The sequence below is a fragment of the Euleptes europaea genome, chromosome 4, assembly GCF_029931775.1.
Source record: "Euleptes europaea isolate rEulEur1 chromosome 4, rEulEur1.hap1, whole genome shotgun sequence".
Lineage (NCBI taxonomy): Eukaryota > Metazoa > Chordata > Lepidosauria > Squamata > Sphaerodactylidae > Euleptes > Euleptes europaea.
The window spans coordinates 114,118,914-114,138,517 of record NC_079315.1 but is presented as its reverse complement, the minus strand read 5'-3'; the positions used below and the strand labels follow the sequence as shown (position 1 = coordinate 114,138,517).

The window sequence follows — 19,604 nt, the reverse complement described above, 5'->3', positions numbered from 1 at the left end:
ACATATATCCAAGAGACTGATGCCAGGTCCTCAGCCTCGTGTATGTGCGAAGTGCTGTCAAGTCACAGCCGACCCCAGCAAGGGGCTTTCAAGGCAAGTGAGAAGCAGAGGTGGTTTGCTGTTGCCTTCCTCTGTAGAGCCTTCCTTGGTGGTCTTTTCAAGTACCGATGCTGCTTAGCTTCTGAGATCAGGCTAGCCTGGGACGTCCAGGTCAGGGCTGGGAGATCATCTATCTTGATATGTGCTGTCAAGTCAAGTCAAGTCAAAGCCAACTTATGGAGACTCCAGTAAGAGGCTTCCAATGCAAGTGAGAAGCAGAGGTGTTTTGCCATTGCCTTCCTCTGCAGAGCCTTCCTTGGTGGTCTCCCTTCCCAAGTACTGACCCTGCTTAGCTTTCAAGAACTGAGGAGATCAGGCTATATATACCATGCCACTTCTCTCCCTCCACAACCTTACAGGATGCTTAAATGGAGCTCCTGCACAAAGGAGCTTCCATGTTTAGTTCAATGGAGCGAAAAGCTTTTATGTGCTTGCAAGAAACTGCCCCCCTGCTGATATGCACATCACAGCTGCCATGCCTACAAGAGTTCATCAAATCAGGATAAGTGCTTGCCCACTTTGCATGTGTTCCCGTGTACCTCTAGAACCACAGGGGCTAGAAGCATGCTTTACAAAAACAAAACGAAGTCAATGAAAACAGAACTGTTTAGGAATGTAGATGCTAAATACGTTGGGAAATTCTGTGCATGTCTGATCACAGAAGGCAGGATGAGGACAATCCGCAAAGGGGTGTTCTCCCCATACAGAGCTGCTGTAAGTGTACAATTCCAGTAGCCAGTCACCTCTGCTTAAGGGTAAAAAAACTGCGGGAGCGTAGAAGTCTGCAATATTCCATCCACTGGAAAATGAACTCAGTCATCAGCCAGTCAATTTATAACCCCAATCAGATCATTCAGGGGCAATCAACCTTAACTCATTAACAGTTGCAACCACCAGTAATCCATTGTTCCCTTCAACAATCAACAGTCTAATAAGGTGCAAAACCTCTGAAAACAGTCCAGTTTGAGGACCCTGCAATCAGCAAGAAGGGCAATGAAGGTCAACACAACATGTGGATTTCACCAAGCTGAAACTTCAGAACAGTTTGATGCCTCTTTGCTCATTAGGTGTAAATTAAAACATTTTAAGTCATAGAATCATAGAGTTGGGACCACCAGGGTCATCTAGTCCAACCCCCTGCACAATGCAGGAAATTTACAACTACCTCCCCCCCACTCCCCCAGTGACCCCTACTCCATGCCCAGAAGATGGCCAAGATGCCATCATGATCTGCCTAAGGTCACAGAATCAGAATTGCTGACAGATGGCCATCTAGCCTCTGCTTGAAAACCTCCAGGGAAGGAGCACTTACCACCTCCCAAGGAAGCCTGTTCCACTGAGGAACTGCTCTAACTGTTAGAAAATTCTTCCTAAGTGCATACTCCCAAAATGTAAGGTGTGACAAATGCATGTTTGCAAAAGTATCTATCCTACAGGTACACTTGTCAGACAGCTTTGATTGGCTAGGATTCCCTGTCAAGTGAACACAAAGGGGGAAAGTCCAGTCTTCGGCTAGATAATGTGTCCAATTGCCTTGATCTTCCTGCTGTTTTAGCAATGTGCAGTAAAGAAGCCCTGCATGTTGCCAATAATTTAATAAAATCAATTAATACTGCTTAATAAATACGTAAAAGTAACTTTTCTAATCTTTTGAAACAAAAAACCTATAACTTCAACAAAAGTTAAGGATGATTGTCCCGTGATTAACTAAGGCAAATCTGTTTTATGTGAATCTCTCTCTCATTCTCTTCCCCTCTCTTTTTTCTTTACATAAAGAAATCACATAAAAATAGGTATAAATAGAAAAAATTCCAAAGGATTTCCCACCCTCCCCACCACATCCCATCCCGACAAAACAGGAAATGTAACAAAAAAGAAACTGTCCCTTTTGCTTCAAGTACATGTAGATTATACAGCACTCCGAATCTTTGGATATTTTACAAGGACTCCGAATCGTAGACCGAAAGGGAAAAAAAAAAACCTGCTGAAGGAAACTATTATCTGCAAAACAGTAGCTGAGAAAGATGCCTGTATATTAAAAAAGGGGGGGGGGCTGGGAAAGTCTGACACTGTTTTTGAAATGTTCAGTCGCTCTTTCCCCTTCCCTAAATTCATTAGCTGCAAAGATGTCTTTTGGTGGACCTTGAACAGGGCGAGGCAGTTCGTGGGGCCAGGATTATTTCGCACATGGTCTCCTAGTTAGAAAAAAAAGTCCTTGGTCAAAGGGTCCCTTTGGAACTAGGATCCTCTGGAAATGGGATCCACAGCAGTTCTGACGATTGCACACCCTTCTGCGGCCTGTGGGGGAAGGAAAAAAAAGATATTAGGTAGGGGTGTGCAAAAAACAATTAGGTAAAATTGGGGCTCAGGTTTATTGGGACCAATTTTGGGGGGGGGGAAGCCGAAATAAGCCGAATTCCCATACCAGTAAATATGAGAATTCAGTTTATTTTCGAGTTTCCTGCAAAAAATTCAGCCTGGGGCATTTTTGAGGTAGAGCCTCCAAACTTGCATGGTGGCTTGCAGGGACTCTCCATGCAAAAACCAAGTTTGGTGAAGATTGGGTTGGGGGGGTCCGAAGTTATCGGGTCTGGAAGAAGTCACCCCCTCCAGCCTCCATACAGAAGCATTGGAAGGTAAGAGATTCTCTGTTCGCTAATAAGCTAATGTTTGTCTATGGAGGAGGGAGGGGCCACCTCTCCAGAGCCCATAACACCAGACCCCTGACCCAATCTTCACCAAACTTTGGGGTTCATGCAAGGAGAGCCCCTGAAAGCTACCCTGAACGTTTGGGATCTCTACCCCAAAAAAATGCCCCTACAGGAGCTTTGCAAAAAAATCCCCTTTGTTTTCTATTATGGGAATTTTCCATTAGTCAACTTTCATTACATAGACGCAATCCTGTGGAAGTCGGCTAATGAAATCACTCTGGGGGATGCACTGCCATTTTATAAAGTGAGTTCCCAGCTGGGAATTTCTTTAAAGTGAGTTTGGGGGCCTGATTCTGGTTGGTAACTGTGTAGCATGGAGGAAGAAAGGGATCGTTTCTCCCTTGCATGTGTTAACTTTCCAAAAATGGCACTGGGGGGTATGCAAGCAAGTAATGCCACCTGGCACCATTTTGGAGAAGGAAAACAGCATGGGGGGCAGGATCTCCTCCTTCCAATGTGCCATGATGGTCCTGACCAGAATGTAGAGGAGTTCCCAGCTGAGAAGTCACTTTTTAAAATGGCAGCATGTCCCCAGGGTAAAACTGGAAACATCCTCATGTCTTGTTGGGGCCAGAAGTACATAATCCAAATGTTACACCCCACCATGGCAAATAGGTTAATCAATCAATCAATTAACTGATACATTTCCACCCGCTGATGGCAACCCAAATCTGTCTTGGAGGAGACCTGCCCAGGCGAAAATGGAATGGGACATACCAAATAATCTACTGGAGTAGCAACTGGCAGCTCAGTTGCTAGCTTCAGAAATGGGGGCAAGGTGGTTGAGTCCTGCCAGTCCACTAAACCCCGTACTCCAGGGGTCGGGAAGCGAGAAATATGGCCGTGCCGAGAGGGTGTCATTGGGGCCCAGTGCAAAAGCGAAGATCCCGCCGTTCCGCTCCATGTCGAGATGCGTCCTCCCAAAGAGCTTCATTTGTGTCTCCTCAAACTGGCTCTCCAGCTCTTGAAAATTCAGAGCATTCTTGGCCCCGTCGATAAAATGCTTCGGGCTGGGGCCCGGAAGGCACATCGCCGCGCTGCCAAGATGGCCGCCCATCTCTTCCAGAGTTGGCGGCATTAGGAAGTTTTTCTCGTCAGGCTGGCCGTTCGGTGCAAACAACAAACTCGCTGCTCTCCAGGCGGCCGGCTTGCGCCCCCTCCTGGGCCGGGAGATCCGGCAGCTCTGGCGCTTAATGTGGCGGTGCAGGTGGTCTGAGCGGGTGAAGCTCTTGTAGCAGAACTTGCACTGGTAAGGTCGGATGCCCGTGTGGATGCGCATGTGGTTCTTTAGGTCATAGTTGTGGACGAATTTGGCGTTGCAGTGGATGCAGAGGTAGGGCCTTTCTCCGGTGTGCTTGCGCATGTGGATCTTCAGCTTGTCTTGCCTGCAGGAAGGAGAAACAACAGGCTCTCGTAATTACCAGCTTGTTACCAGCACGCAGGGCGGATTGGCTATTATGGCTGCTGGTTGGGACTTTTGCTGGTGGGCCAATAGCTTGCTTGCCCCAGGCAAGAAGGATGGAGACCAAGCCCTACGAGGAAAGGGTGAGGGGGTTCTGGAGAAGAGGAGGTTGAGGAGGGGACAGGATTGCTCTCTTGAAGTATTTGAAGGGCTGTCACTTAAAGAAGGGCAGGGAGCTTGCAATAATGGGTTTAAATTATGGGTGGAAAGCAACCAGCTGGATTTTAGGGAGAAGAATTTTTACAGAGTAGTTCAGCAGTGGAATTGACTGCATAGGGAGGTGGTGAGCTTCCCCTCACTGGCAGTCTTCAAGTAGCAGCTGGACAACACTAGTCAGGGATGCTCTAGGCTGATCCTGCATTGAGCAGGGGGTTGGACTAGATGGCCTGTATGGCCCCTTGCAACTCTATGCTTCTATGATTCTATGACACAACATATAACACGCCATTAGCAAGATTTTTTTTAAAAATTAGAATAATCTGTAAGTATTTGAAGGGCTGTCACTTAGAGGAGGGCAGGGAGCTCTTCCTATTGGCAGCAGAGGGTAGGACTCACAATAATGGGTTTAAATTGCGGGCAGAAAGGTACCGGCTGAATATTAGGAAACAATTTTTTTTACAGTAAGAGTAGTTCAGCTGTGGAATCGGCTACCTAGGTAAACAATGTTGCATTTACCTGTAACTGTTGTTCATTGAGTGGTCCTCTGTGCAGGCACACATGGGATCTGCGCTTGCTAGGCCTGCTGCGGAGAAAACTTTAATGCAGAAAGCTTCAAACAGGACGATTCGCCTCCCCCCCGCCCCGCTCCTGCCTGGCAACAGCTCTTCCTGCTGGAACAGTCACGTGGCGAAAAGGGGGCGGGAATCGGCCATCCCTCAGTTCTCCCGCTGCCGCCGCGGAGAGCTCCAGATGAGTGTCTGAAGCAGTCCACAGTGAGGATAGGAGGGAGGGATGTGTGCCTGCACAGAGGACCACTCGATGAACAACAGTTACAGGTAAGTGCAAAGCTGTTTTACATCTTTGTGGCCTCTGTGCAGTCCTACATGGGAGTATAGCAAGCTAACACTCGGGAGGCAGGCGTGGGACTGCAACATTCTTTATTTTACTTGTGTATTAAATCAGGCAACACATTGTAACACTGCCTTCCCCACACAGGCGTCAGTGGAGGAGGCGATATCGATGGCGTAATGCTTAATGAAAGTTATGGGAGAGGATCATGTGGCTGCTCTGCACACCTCCTGGATATCAATCGAAAAGGAGAAAGCCACCGATGAGGAGACTGACCTGTTGGAGTGAGCCCGTAACTCCAAAGGACAGTCTCTCTTTACAGTCTGATATTCCAGTCTGATGGCCTTGATGATCCACTTAGAAAGGGATTGTCTTGAAGCGGCCTTGCCCTTGTGAGGGCCACTGAAGCAGATGAAGAGTTTGGGGTCTTGTCTGAAGGACCGTGTCCTGTCCATATAGAATAATAAAGCCCTTCGAACATCCAGAGAATGTAGTCGTCTCTCTCTATCTAACTGTGGAAGAGGGTAAAAGGTGGGCAGGATAATCTCCTGGGATGTGTGGAAATGGGACACAACCTTAGGCAGATGGTCTAAACTGGTCCGGAGTACAACTCTATCCGGGAAGACCTGACAGAAAGGGGGGTCGTACCTTAGGGCATGTAGGTCACTAACCCTCCTGGCCGACATAATTGCCACCAGGAAGATGACCTTGTAGGACAATTTAGCCAGGTCACAAGTGGCTTGGGGCTCAAATGGTTTACCCAGCATAGCATTTAGCACCAGGGACAGATTCCACTGGGGAACTGGACGTTTTACTGGAGGGAACAGGTTGTTTAGACCCTTAAGGAACCTCTTGGATAGGGGTTGTGAGAACAGGGTAGATGAATCCATACGTGGTGAAAGGAAGACAGGGCGGCTAGGTGAGCCTAATGGAAGAGTTAGCTAGGCCGGACTCCTTCAGGGTTAGCAAGTATTCAAAAACCGACCCTAGGGGGCAGGGAAATGGAGTAACCGACCTATCTTGACACCAGGAGATGAACATAGACCACTTATGGCCATACGCTATCCTTGTGGAGGTCCTCCTGGCTGACACCAGTACTTCCGCTACCTGTTCCATGAAGCCCATCACTGAGTGATGTGCCACACTGCCAGGTGTAGGGATCGTAGGTCATGGTGCCTCACTGAGTCTACTGATAGACGGTCCGGGCACAGGGGAAGAAGGACGAAGTTCCCTTGGGAGAGATCTCATAGTATGGGGAACCAAGGTCTCCAAGGCCATAGAGGGGCTATTAGAATGGCTAAGCCTCTGTATGACACTATTTTCCCTATGGTCCTTGACAGGAGTGGGATTGGGGAAAACTCATAGATTAGGTCTGCTCCCCAGTCCAGTTGAAACGCATCTCCTACAGAAAGGGGACCTATGGCTGCCCTTGAGCAGAATCGCCCGCACTTTCTGTTGTCCCTGGTTGCGAACAAGTCAATAGTGGGAGTGCCCCACAGCTCGAAAATGGGGCGCAGGTACCACCAGACAATGGACCACTCATGTTCTACATTCGAGTCCCTGTTTAGGGCATCCACCGTGGTGTTGGTTAGCCCTGCGATGTAGATGGCAGCCAGGTGGACCCCGTGGTCGACTGCCCACTGCCAGGTTTGGACTGCTTCCTTGTTTGGCGATGTAATATTTCACCACCGTGTTGTCTGTGGCGATGAGTACTCGACTTCCCTGGATGATGCCTATGAAGGATACAAGAGCGTATCTTATGGCACGTAATTCTATGAAGTTAATGTGCATGTTCGACTCCACTGGAGTCCAGCGGCCTTTCGCTGAATGGGAACCACCATGTGCCTCCAATCCCCCTAGAGAGGCGTCAGTGAAAATTTGGAAGTCGTGTTTTGGGACCCCGAATGGGATTCCACGGAGCAGGTTCTGGTCATTGCTCCACCAACGGAGCACTGAAAGTATTTGTCTGGGGATGGATAACCGCTTCCATTGAGGGTCTTTATTAATCCGGAAGGCAGACGGAAACCAAAGCTGTAGACAGAGCATATTTAACCTGGCCAGGGGAACTACTGCTGTTGTAGATGCCATGAGACCGAGTAGCTTCTGGACTCGGACGGCCTTCTGATACCTTACTCTGGAGAACGCTTGTATCAGTGATGCAATGGCCCTGACCCTTTGTAGCGGGGGGAAGAGCATACCCGCCATGGAATCAAAGACCGCTCCTATAAACTCAATTCTCTGGGTGGGGATGAGTTTGGACTTCTTGAGGTTGATTACCAACCCAAGGTTCCCTAGGAGGGTGATGGTGGTTTTGACATTACGAATTATTGAGTCAGGTGAGGACTACTAGGAGCCAATCATCCAAATATGGGAAGATGTTAATTCCAGTGAGGGCCAAGTGTTGGACAACCGCCCCCTAACCATGGGAATATGGACAGGTGCAACCTCTTTTGAGTGCAAAATGTCCATAACTGGATCTTCTTCTTCTGGTTCAGCAGGGGTCACAACCATTCCAATGGTGGTGGCCATCCTGATCAATTGGTTGTTGTAGTCCCTCAAGTCCTCGGTGGGCTATATGGGTGATGGGCCACCGACCAGGTCATCAGGGGTTGGAAGGGAGGCAGTATCAGAGTGCCTCTCAAACCCTTCGCACGAATCTAAGTCATCCCCTTTTGAGAGCGTGAACACCTGCCTCGACGTGGAGTTCTGTCCCGAGGATGTGCTACGGTTCCGACGTCGATCTGGAGAGAGGGGGTGATGTCTAGCAGGTGGAGACCAGCTGCACCTAGGGGAGCGTGAGCGCCACCATTGGGTAGAAGTTTCTGCACCCTGCCTCCGAGTGTCAGGCGAGTGTCGGCGCCGACAGGTGGAATCTCTCGTTACTGAGTCTCGGCGAGATCTGCTCCTCCTGTCTGGAGACACTCTATGAGAGATGGCGGGGGAACGTCCTCGGCGCCAAACAGAGAGATCGGATTGGTGTGTGAAAATCTCGCTAGCATTCTCATGCCTCGTGTGCGAGTCTCAGGACAGATGCAGCTGGTTGGAACCATGGGAGGACGATCTAGATCGGTACCAAGGGGATAAAAGGCGATCCGAGCCCTGCCACGAGCGACGGTGCCGAGAAGACATGTCGGAACGTGGAGACGAATCTAAGTCGATCAGTACCGAGTCGTCTCCCGACGGGGAACAATTGAGTACGGCGCCCATGCGAGGAAGGTGCATTCTTCTCCCGATCCGGAGTAGGTCTCTTGGGTGCGGGAGAAGGCAACTGAGAAGAGCGGTCTCTGGAGGGTGCTCGGTGTCGAGGGGAGCGTATCTCCGATCCTCGCAAGGAACCGGCAACTGGAGAACGGTCCCGAGAGGGCGTACAGTGCCGGGGAGAACGTGCCTCGGTTCCGCATAAAGACCCAGCGATGGTGAATGGTCTTTGGAGGACCCCGACGACGAGGCGAACATTTCTCAGTCTCCCGTGAAGAGCTGGCAGTCAGTGAACGGGGGGATCCTATAGGTTTCGGATCCGAGATCTTCGGTACCGATGGGGCCTTTTTGGTAGGTGAGCGACCCCTGGTACCGGTTTGGCAAGAGTTGGTGACTTCTTCTTCAAGTTTTTTGAGGAGGAAGAAGCAGCGAGGGAGCTTTTAACTTTCCCCAAGGGAGTTTTAGAAATATCGGGGGCAAGAGCCTTTTTGTACAAGAAGCCCTTCAGTTTGTCATCTCTGCCCTGTTGAGCCCTGGGGGTGAAGCGGCGGCATATTCTGCAGGCACTGGCAATATGCGTCTCTCCCAGGCAGTAGAGGCACTCGGTGTGGTCGTCATTTTTCAACATTTTAAAGCCACAAACCGAACATTTCTTGAAAAGGGCCATGCCGGAAAAGGGAAAGTGAAACTCACTCTAGGACAGAAGCTCTCCACACAGCCGAACTCCGCGGCAGCGACGACAGAACCGATTCCCCCCACACCCTTTTCCACCATGTGACTGTTCCAGTGGGAAGAGCTGTTGCCGAGCAGGAACGGGGCGGGGGAAAGGGGAATCATCCTGTTTGAAGCTTTCTACACTAAAGTTTTCCCCGCAACAGGCCTGCGCAAATGCAGATCCCATGTGGGACTGCACAGAGGCCACGAAGATGTAAGGTGGTGAGGCTCCCCCTCACTGGCAGTCCACTCAGACTGACAGCAGCTTTCCTGGGTCACAGGGAGAGAGGTCTTTCACATCACCTATTTCCCGGTACTTTCAGCTGGAGATGCTGGGGATTGAACTGGGGACCTTCTGCATGCCAAGCAGATGCTCTACCACTGAGGCATGACCGCTCCTTATGGCTGACCATCCGCTTTCAGATGCCACACCCCAAAGAGAAAATGTCCTCACATACTCCCAACAGCAACTTAATCAACTGGTGAATTATACTTATTACCTCCTTATTTGTTTTAATTATTTAGATGGAAAGTCTTCGGTTATAGTTGGCATAATATTTATGATATGTGCTCCATATTGATTCACAATGCAATAGTCCGTGCCAAAAGTTGGGATTAGTGAACTAGGGTTGGCAGGTCCCTCTTTACCACTGGTGGGAGGTTTTTGGGGCGGAGCCTGGGGAGGGCAGGGTTTGGGGAGGGGAGGGACTTCAATGCTGTAGAGTCTGATTGCCAAAACAGCCATTTTCTCCAGGCGAACTGATCTCTATCCCCTGGAGATCAGTTGTAATAGCAGGAGATCTCCACTAGTACCTGGAGATTGGCAACCCTATAGCGAACTGTGCCCCTCACCACTACAGCAGGGCACAGGGAACCAGATTATGGTATTCTGAATACTGAGGAGAGGTGCCTCAGTGAGAAAACAGGTGAGCAACCCACGTTTTTCACTGTAAATACAAACACAATATTTTTTTTAAAAATGAAAAGTTTGCAGATGCTATCTTGATGGCCCAAGCCAAAGGTGTAAAGATTGAGGCGCCAATTTCCAAACAAGCACTGTGAATGTCTGCGGCCAGCAGGTGGCAGCACAAACCCACACAACAGTTTTGCCGGCTTCTGTATGGAGACAGGCTTGTCTTATGGGGAAGCGCGGCAGTGGTGGAAAAGTGCCGCCAAGTTGCAGCTGACATATGGCGATCCTGTAGAGTTTTCAAGGCAAGAGACCTTCAGAGGTGGTTTGCCATTATAAGAACATAAGAAAGGCCCTGCTGGATCAGACCAAGGCCCATCAAGTCCAGCAGTCTGTTCACAGTGCCCAACCAGGTGCATCCAGGAAGCCCACAAACAAGACGACTGCGGCAGCATTGTCCTGCCTGTGTTCCACAGCACCTAATATAAGAGGCATGCTCCTCTGATCCAGGAGAGAACAGGTATGCATCATGACTAGTATCCATTTGGACTAGTAGCCATGGATAGCCTTCTCCTCCATGAGCATGTCCACTCCCCTCTTAAAGCCTTCCAAGTTGGCAGCCATCACCACATCCTGGGGCAGGGAGTTCCACAATTTAACTATGCTCCATGTAGCAATCCTGGACTTCCTTGGTGGTCTCCCATCCCAGTGCTAATCAAGACCAACCCTACTTAGTTTCTGAGATCTGATGAGGTTGTGCTAGCCTTGCTTGATGCAACCAATCGATAAGACTTCATTTATGAAGAATACGATCTTTCCTGGCTCTTTGACCACAACCCTTCCCTTTACTTCCCTCCCCTTCCCCCCATTCCATTCCCTTTCCTTGTGCTCTTTGTCATCCATCTCCCCGCCCTCCTCGAGGCATAACACTAAACTGAACGGTTGGGTTACAGCCACCGTAGTAACATCTCTCCTTGTAGGGAAATAATAGATATCGTGCCATTTATAAATAAATGTATTAATTTCAGCATTGTTTTACAATGTCTTTAAAAATTGTTTTTATGTATGTGAACCGATGCTGTTAGCTGCCGTGAGCCCGGTTCACCAGGGGAGGTTGGGGTATAAATAATATTTCTATTCTATTCTAAAGTCACTCCTGAGAATCTGGCAAAGGGAGCAGGGCATACCTTCAGGTGGCCCCAGGGCTTCTGGCAGGGCCCACTGTGGCCAACCCCCATGTGAGAAACAAAGAGCTAATCTTTGAGAGAAGCTCAGAGAAAGGGAACGGGGGAAGCTAAGGAGCTCACTCTCTGGCCATTTATGCAGGGTCAATTTTGATGCTCGCTCAAAGCTCTTTTTAAAAATGCAACCTTTAAAATGCCTATTCACGGTCCTGATGCAAAAGGAGAAATTCCACACACACCCCTTGCCTGCTCCTTCGTTCCTTCCATTAACAACCGTTGTTTGCATAGCTAACAGCTGGCTGTGATTTTGCATGCTTCCTTGAGGGGATTCTTCGAGGCGGAGATGGAGCAAACACAAAAGGTCGCGTTAAAGGGGCTCTTAAGAAATGCAAAGCAGGTATGCGTCGGCTTCGCAGTCACTTCCTGAATGAAGATTCAGTGTGAAAAACTCAAAAAAATATGTGGGGCACTTCAGCCTGGAACGTGCTGCTAATTACCAAGCATAAATGGACTCTCTGTTCTGAAGAAAGGAATTGGTATTCTGATTTTGTAACCTGCGTGTTCAATAGCTGTGTTTGACTCTGGGAACCTGAAAGTTCAGATTTGCCTAAGCTGGTGCGAAACAACTCCTGTGAAGTGACAGGCAGAGACTGGAAGGAAAGGGATCCTTTCTCAGGTCACTGAAAGGGAATAGGCTCTGGGAAGGAGATATTCCAGACACAAGGTTTTGTTAAGGGATTACTGCCACAGAAGTGGGGTAGATCTATAGTGAGAACCGGAAGAGAGATTTGAGGAGAAATCTCCGTACTTCTGGGTTTCTCTGGGGAAGAGAGATTGCATGGTCTCCAACTTCCCTCATAGCTAGGCAGCAGAGTCTGAATAGAAATTTTTTATAGATCTTCTGGGAACTGAACAGAATTTGTGAACTGAATCTAAGAACTGTAATTCTGTACCAACTAAGCCATCTAAGATCTATGCCTTCTCTGTAGAAAAACTCATAAAGTAGATCTGATTCTATACCTTCCCTACCTACCGTTTTCCCTTTAAGTCCCTCTCTTGTACAGTGTTTCATAAATCTCTGTTATTTGGTTGTTAACTCGAAAAAGCCTCTGGTGTTTAATTTCTTCTGAAGTAAAATAAGTAAAGGGGACTAAGGAGAAAAATTAAAACTCCAAATAAACATTCTGGCAAACAAGCAGTCTCTCCCTCTCTCCCTCAGCAACCGAGGGGGGGGGGTTGTGATACCCCGCAACATGGCATTTCCCTGCTTGCTCATATCTGACTTTGTCATTACCCATGCGTCCGGCTACACACACTGCCCAGTGCCATCAGAGAAACAGCTGCGGGCACTGCAGGCGGCTGAGAACATGGGCAGCGAGGGGGCTCAGGGGTTGCACAGGCAGGTGGTGAGATACATGGGCGAGTGAGTGGGAAGGGGGGCCTCTGGGAACTCTCTGCCCAGGGCTCCTGAAAATCTGGAACCGGCCCTGGAAGGGAGCGTTGGTTCTCGAAAACTCAAACCCCGAAAACCTTGTTGGGTCGTTTATGCATGGGAGTTTGACCTGAGGTTCGTTGCTCGCTGGACCCACACTTTCCTGGTGGGAATCTGTGCACCAGCAGTCCCCATGCACAAATCAAGTCCCCGCCCCTTGAAATGCTGCTTTGTAATTGGCTTTCTTTGTTGAGCTTACTGTGAGAGAAAAGTTCTCCCAATTGCTGCATAAAAAAGCATTTTAAGAACAAAAAACACAAAAAATGGAGCAATCTGAAAGGGGGGGAGGAATCCAAGCCTCGGTTTTTTTAAAAACTTTATTTTGCTCAGAAAGAGCTCTGAGGAAGCAGAAAGCATTTGAATCTCCGCTTCTTTACATGCTGCTTTGTAATTGGCTGTGAGAGAAACCAAGTTTGCGTGTCCCACACTTTGCCTTATGCACGGGCATTTCACCCAGGCTGAGCTCAGGGGAGAGGGAAAAATCAGGTTAATAGAGGAACGGGAAGTCCCGAGATTTGTGAGGGCTGGCAGCGAGGTCATCTCTAATGGGCGGAAAACTCATGCATAACTCCAAGGAACAACCGAGACAGACCAGGGGCAAACGTCACTGGAAGTACCCCTGCATAAACGACCTTGGTCTCTAAGAAGCTCCTGGACTCAAATCTAGCGGTTCTACTGCAGACCAACGCGGCTACCCTCTAAAACTATCCTGAGAATCCAGAAGCTGGCCGTCTTTATGTTATGGTCAAACGGACTCTGCAAGCACTGGATCCTAGTCACACAATCAACTGGGCACATGGAAGCCACAGGGAAAGCCTGAGCAGTGCCGAATTCTGGGTCATGGAGGGCTCCGTTCAGCATACCAACCCCAGATGTTTTGAGAGCCAGTGACAGCACCTCGCATGCACAGCCAGCTTGCCACAGAGCTGACGGAACATGCACAGGCTTTTCTGACACCTTCCCGCCCCCGCCGCCCCCCGTGTGACCTTATACCCGATGCTTGTATGCACAAGCCTTGGTTGCTGACGTGAACTGCTGGTAAGGCCATTAAATACATTCAAGGCCAAGCGCGAGCATTATTCAGCCAGCATGAATAAGCTCTGAGCGAAAGGGGTGGGGCTGTGGTTCACTGATAAAACACATGGCTGGAATATGGAAGGTCACAAGTTCAGTCCCTCGGTATCTCCAGCTAACTCTGGGGACAGTGAACACACAAACACATGAAGCTGCCTTATACTGAATCGGACCCTTGGTCCATCAAAGTCAGCATTGTCTACTCAGGCTGGCAGCGGCTCTCCAGGGTCTCAGGCAGGGGTCTTCCACATCACCTAGTTCCCCAGTCCCTTTAACTGGAGATGCCAAGGATTGAACCTGGGACCTTCTGCATGCCAAGCAGATGCTCTACCACAGTCACGGCCCCTCCCCTAAAGGTACTGATCCTAGTGGCCAATTTTCCCTGATGTGTCATGAACACATGAACACAAGAAGATGCCTTATCCTGAATCAGACCCTTGGTCCATCAAAGTCAGTATTATCTACTCAGATCGTCAGCGGCTCTCCAGGGTCTCAGTCAGGGGTCTTTTACATCACCTACCTGCCTAGTCCCTTTAACTGGAGATGCAAGGGATTGAACCTGGGACCTTCTGCATGCCAAGCAGATGCTCTACCACTGAGTCATGGCCCCTCCCCATAAGGAGGACTTTCTGCTAAGGAGGATCCTGGCTTGAGATCCTGAAGAGCTGCTGCCAATCAAAGCACAGAATACTGTCTACAGAGACCAACAACCCGACTCAGGAGGAGGCACAAGTATATGTGTGTATAACTTCTCAATCCTTTAAAAGCTTAAAAGTGACTTCCTAGAATCATAGAGTTGGAAGGGACCTCCAGGGTCATCTAGCCCAACCCCCTGCACAATGCAGGAAATTCACAACTACCCCCCACACCCCCAGTGACCCCTACTCCATGCCCTGAAGATGGCAAAAAAAAAAAAAACCTCGAGGATCCCTGGCCAATTTGGCCTGGGAGGAAATTGCTTCCTGACTCCAAAGTGGCGATTTGCATTTCCCTGAGCATGTAAGAAAGGGCCACAAGAGCCAAGCACTGATGCAACCCTTCCTGCCCTCTCTCACGATCTGCCTCAGTTCCCAGAATCAGAATTGCTGACAGATGGCCATCTAGCCTCTGCTTAAAAACCTTAAAGAAGAAGAGCCCACCACCACCTGAGGAAGCCTGTTCCACTGAGGACCTGCAGCACCTTTGGATGAAATTGTGTTTGGCACTGGTTCGGTGCATCCCTTGGAAGAAATCGATTCCCTCCTCTTCTTGTTGGATCTCAGCTTCAAGCAGTGGCTGGACAAGCACTTGTCAGGGATGCTCTAGGCTGATCCTGCATTGAGCAGGGGGTTGGACTAGATGGCCTTTATGGCCCCTTCCATCCCTATGATTCTATCTTAGGCCCCCGAGGGAGAGTCAGACTGGCTCTTTTTTCGGCTCTTGGCAGGTTCCGCAGGCTTGCCGTTCCACAGCGGAAGCCCTTCTAAATGTCTCTGTGAATTCAACTGGACTACAGAGGCAAATAAATTCCCGGGTCTGGTCTCGCTGAGGATAATTAATGGCTAATGAGCAAGGCCTTTAAGCAGAATAATATCCTCCAGCAAGAACGTGATATTGAAGCTGATAGATGTGGGGGCTAATTCCCAACACTGTCGCAAGAGAATCATACGAATTCTCGCAAAGCCTGAAAACAGGCAGTTTCCCCGGGTGCCTCTGCTTCCCCGTTCTTTGCGACCGTGTGCAAACTGAAAATCACTCCACAGCTGAAGAGGATTCAGCCTTTAACAAGACCCGCATCGTGCAAGGAACATTTTTTTTTACCATCAAGTCACAGCTGACTTATGGCGACCCAGTAGGGTTTTCAAGGCAAGAGACGTTCAGAGGTGGTTTGCCCTTGCCTGCCTCCACGTCACGACCCTGGTCTTCCTTGGAGATCTCCCATCCAAATGCTTGCCATGGTCGGCCCTGCTTAGCTTCTGAGATTTGACGAGAGCAGGCTAGCCTGGTCTATCCAAGCATGGGGGCGTAGCCCCTCCAAATAGCAGAGGATAAATATCATTGAAGTATTTGCTGCGAGCTAATCACAGTTTTACTTTGTAAGATAAAATACTCAGGATGCATGGGAATATAAATGAATTGGTGGTTTCCTTCTCCTGCCATTGTGGTGTAGTGGTTAAGAGTGGTGGTTTGGAGTGGTAGACTCTAATCTGGAGAACCGGGTTTGATTCCTCACTCCTCCACATGAGTGGCGGAGGCTAATCTGGTGAACTGGATTTGTTTCCCCACTCCTACACATGAAACCAGCTGGGTGACCTTGGGCTAGTCACAGTTCTCCTCAAGCTCTCTCCGCCCCACCTACCTCACAGGGTGTCTGTTGTGGGGAGGGGGAGGGGATTGTAAGCCGGTTTGATTCTCCCTTAAGTGGTAAAGTTGGCATATAAAGACCAACTCTTCTTCTTCTTCCCATCCGAACACTTGCCAGGGTGGAGGCCGAAAGTGTGTGACTGGCACAAGGTCAGCCAGCAAGTTTCCATGGCAGGGTGGGGATTCGATCCTGGGTTTCCCAGATCCTAGTCCGACACCTTAACTGCTACACCACACTGCAGCATCTGCTACTATTAAAAGCACTGCAGAGGTCTCAGACTGCTCATTTTTGAAAGCTAGGAAGGTACAGGTGACCTGCCCTGGGATGGTGTGAGAGGGCTGTTTCAGGAGGCAGATTTTCAGGAGCCATTAAAAGCAGAAGGAAAGGCGGTGGACAGATCCACAAGGCATAACTCCGTGGGATGTCCTGCTTGGCTAGCTTCAATGAAACAAATGGGAGATGTGCAATCTCCCATTTGTTTAATTGAAGCTCACCTGCCAAATGCCCCGCTAGATTATGCCCCCTATTAGTTAGCCCTGGATGGCCCAGGCTAGCCTGATATCATCAGATCTTGGAAGCTAAGCAGGTTCGGCCCTTGATAACACTTGGATGGGAGGCCACCAATGAAGTCCAGGGTTGCTACGCAAAGGCAGGATACATCAAACCACCTCTGAACGTCTCTTGCCTTGAAAACCCTACAGGGTAACCATAAGTCAGCTGTGACTTGGAGACCCTTTCCATGACCACCAGTTAGCTGAAGGAGAAGTGCCATTTGGCCACATGACAAGAAACTGAAATGGGCTCTACACTAGCTCTACTCCTTTTGGCGTTTTCCCCTTTAAAGGTGGCATTTATTTTGATGGGTGAACTGATTTCTCACAATGACAACATCCTCAATGGTACCACTTCCTCTCTTCCTGATTTCCTGTCTTTCCTGTGTCCAGCAATGGCCGACATAGATTTTTACAGGGGAAAGGAATAGTCCTGCTCTGGGTGTGAGGGAAAACCTGCCCCCATGCCTCTGGGCAAACTGTCTACACAAGCGGGTCCCTGAAGGGTTGCCAGTTACCCCCTGGCAACTGCTGGGGATGGGGGGGATTTACTAGCTGTAAACGGAGGCCAGTGTCGATATCACTTCCAGAAGTGACATCATGTCGCCAACAACCCCGAGGACACTCTGGTATTTGGGAAAAAATTCTATGGTAGAAGCCACTTTTACCATACAGTTTTGCCCAAATACCAGAGTGTCCTCGTGATTGTTGGCAACGTAACGATGTCACATCTGGAAGTGACATCAATGCCATGTCAGGAAATGACATTGATGCATCAACATTGGCCTTTATTTACAGTCAGTAAGCCCCCACCCCACCTGCCAGCTGAATGGTGATAAGGGGAGGGAGCTTGGAGTGGGGAATACCCCACTCCCCAGTGGGGGAATGGAACTCACTACATGGGCCCTTCTTTTGTCCCTCCCTATTTCCCTTATAATGATGGAAATTTCAATACAGTTTATAGATTTTGTACATAAACAGAGGGGGCATCGCGTTTGCTGTAGCACTGAGTGCTTTTTTAACCCATGTGTGCGTGTGAATGTGCGTGTTAAGTGCCGTCAAGTCGCTTCCAACTCATGGTGACCCTATGAATCAATGTCCTCCAAAACGTCCTATCCTTAACAGCCTTGCTCAGATCTTAACAGCCTTGCTCAGATTTTTAACCCATACAGACCTGGTAAATCGGACTTCACAGATATTGCACATATATGGCTTCTCTCCCGTATGGGTCCTCATGTGCCGTGGAAGCTTCCCCGCCCCCATGATGATCTTGTTGCAAATGGGGCACTGTTGCGAAGCCTTGGGCTTCATCTTCCTTTCTTCTGGCCACCGAGGGAAGACTCCCCCAAAGTGGGCAGCACTGAGGAAGTTGAGATAAGCGCTGTAATCGGTTTCGGCCTTTATGTGTCCCATGTGACCCACTGGATTGTTGGCAAAGATGTCCTTGAAGATGTCGTTGGGGAACGGTGCCGGCGGGGGATCCTCTTTCTCTTCTTCCTTGATTTTCCTCTTCCTGATCACTAGGTCTAAGGGACCATTGTCCATTTGCTGTTCTTCCATTTGGGAAAAGGGGCTGAATTCTCCATTCCATAGGTGAGGGAAGAGGTCAGGTGCAAATGGAGACAGAGCTGGTCTCCGTTCTGGAATGCTAACTTTAGGGTACAGGTTCTCCCTCAGCAGAGATTCGATAGAGAAGTCTCTTATCACTCCCAGGGAGCCATTAGTGCTGTTGGTTGGGAAGTGGTTGGTGAACCCACTTGGACTTTCTGTGTACGCTTCTTCGCTAAGGTCAGATTTGGAAGGACTTTGGTGGCAGCTTACGTCCTGGACATCTGCTAAGTTCTGATTTGCACAGTCTTCTACTTCATCCTCCTCCTCCTCTTCATCCTCCTCCTCCTCTTCTTCCTCTTCCTCCTCTTTGTCCTCCTCCTCCTCCTCAATGGGCTCCATGATTTCGAGGCAAACATTGATGACGCACTGGATCTCCAACATCTTGGCCGCGTTGAGGATGTGCTTGAGGTTGGAAGTCGTGATGGTGAGGGTCGAGGTATAGGCAAACTCTAGGATTGCCGAAAGTGCTTCAGGCTTGACAAAGTCAATCTCGTAAACATAGGGCTGGTCCGCTAAAGTGCCGGTAGTAAAGAGTTTCTTAAAGTATTGGCTGCAGGCAGCCAGTACGGACTTGTGGGTCCTGTACTCTTGGTCCTGGACAATGAGGATGACATCGCAGAGGAGACCATTGTGCCGTTGTTCATTTAAGCCACAAAGGACTTCACTGCTGTGGTTCGGGAATGGGATCCCAATCAGGTCTTCAACGCCATTGGCCATATTCTCATTTAGAGCCCTGGGAGAAGACACACACACAAAAACCCATAATGAATTAGCATGTCCATATTTATTCACAAAGACAGAAGCTATGCATAATGTTGAGACACTTTGCCGGGGGGGGGGGGGGAATCTTTGTACACATTTATTTATTTTAGTCATTATACCCTGCCTTTCTCCAGAGACTCAAGGGGCCTACAGATGCAATGTCAGATCTTTATAGAACGATAACATCAGTACAAGTAATCCCAACAACAAAGAGAGAGAGAGAGAGAGAGAGACTGAGAGAGAGAGCCTAACCAGCCTAGGATACACTCCCCTCCTCTGAATCCCAGTGCCAGGAGGCAACATCAGGGGAAGGCCTCAGCATCTCTGCTGTTGTTGGCTTTTGAGAGTCATTGGTTGGCCACTATGTGAGACAGGATGCTGGACTGGATGGACCACTGGTCTGATCCAGCAGGGCTCTTCTTATGTTCTTATGAAGGCCTTGGCCTCTATGACCTGTTGTTGGACCTCCAGAGGAACTGGGTGG

At 49.2% G+C, this 19,604-nt stretch overlaps 1 protein-coding gene across 1 annotated transcript; it reads right to left on the bottom strand.

Annotated features, from left to right (window-relative positions):
• Positions 1–3,558: 3,558 nt before the first annotated feature.
• On the bottom strand, positions 3,559–19,087 carry ZBTB7C (zinc finger and BTB domain containing 7C). Its single transcript, XM_056848630.1, has 2 exons — positions 17,922–19,087; positions 3,559–4,195 (listed from the first exon to the last, which is right to left on the bottom strand). The coding sequence occupies exons 1-2, from the start codon at positions 19,073–19,075 to the stop codon at positions 3,559–3,561; spliced, it is 1,791 nt and encodes a 596-aa protein (XP_056704608.1). The 5' UTR covers positions 19,076–19,087.
• Positions 19,088–19,604: the final 517 nt, after the last annotated feature.

Bases quoted from the DNA above. Each gene is read 5' to 3' on its own strand.
- ZBTB7C (XM_056848630.1), bottom strand. From the start codon at position 19,075: ATGGCCAATGGCGTTGAAGACCTGATTGGGATCCCATTCCCGAACCAC. The intron at 4,196-17,921 runs GTCTGTATGGGT...TCCTTCCTGCAG, and splicing joins TGTGAAGTCCGATTTACCAG to GCAAGACAAGCTGAAGATCC.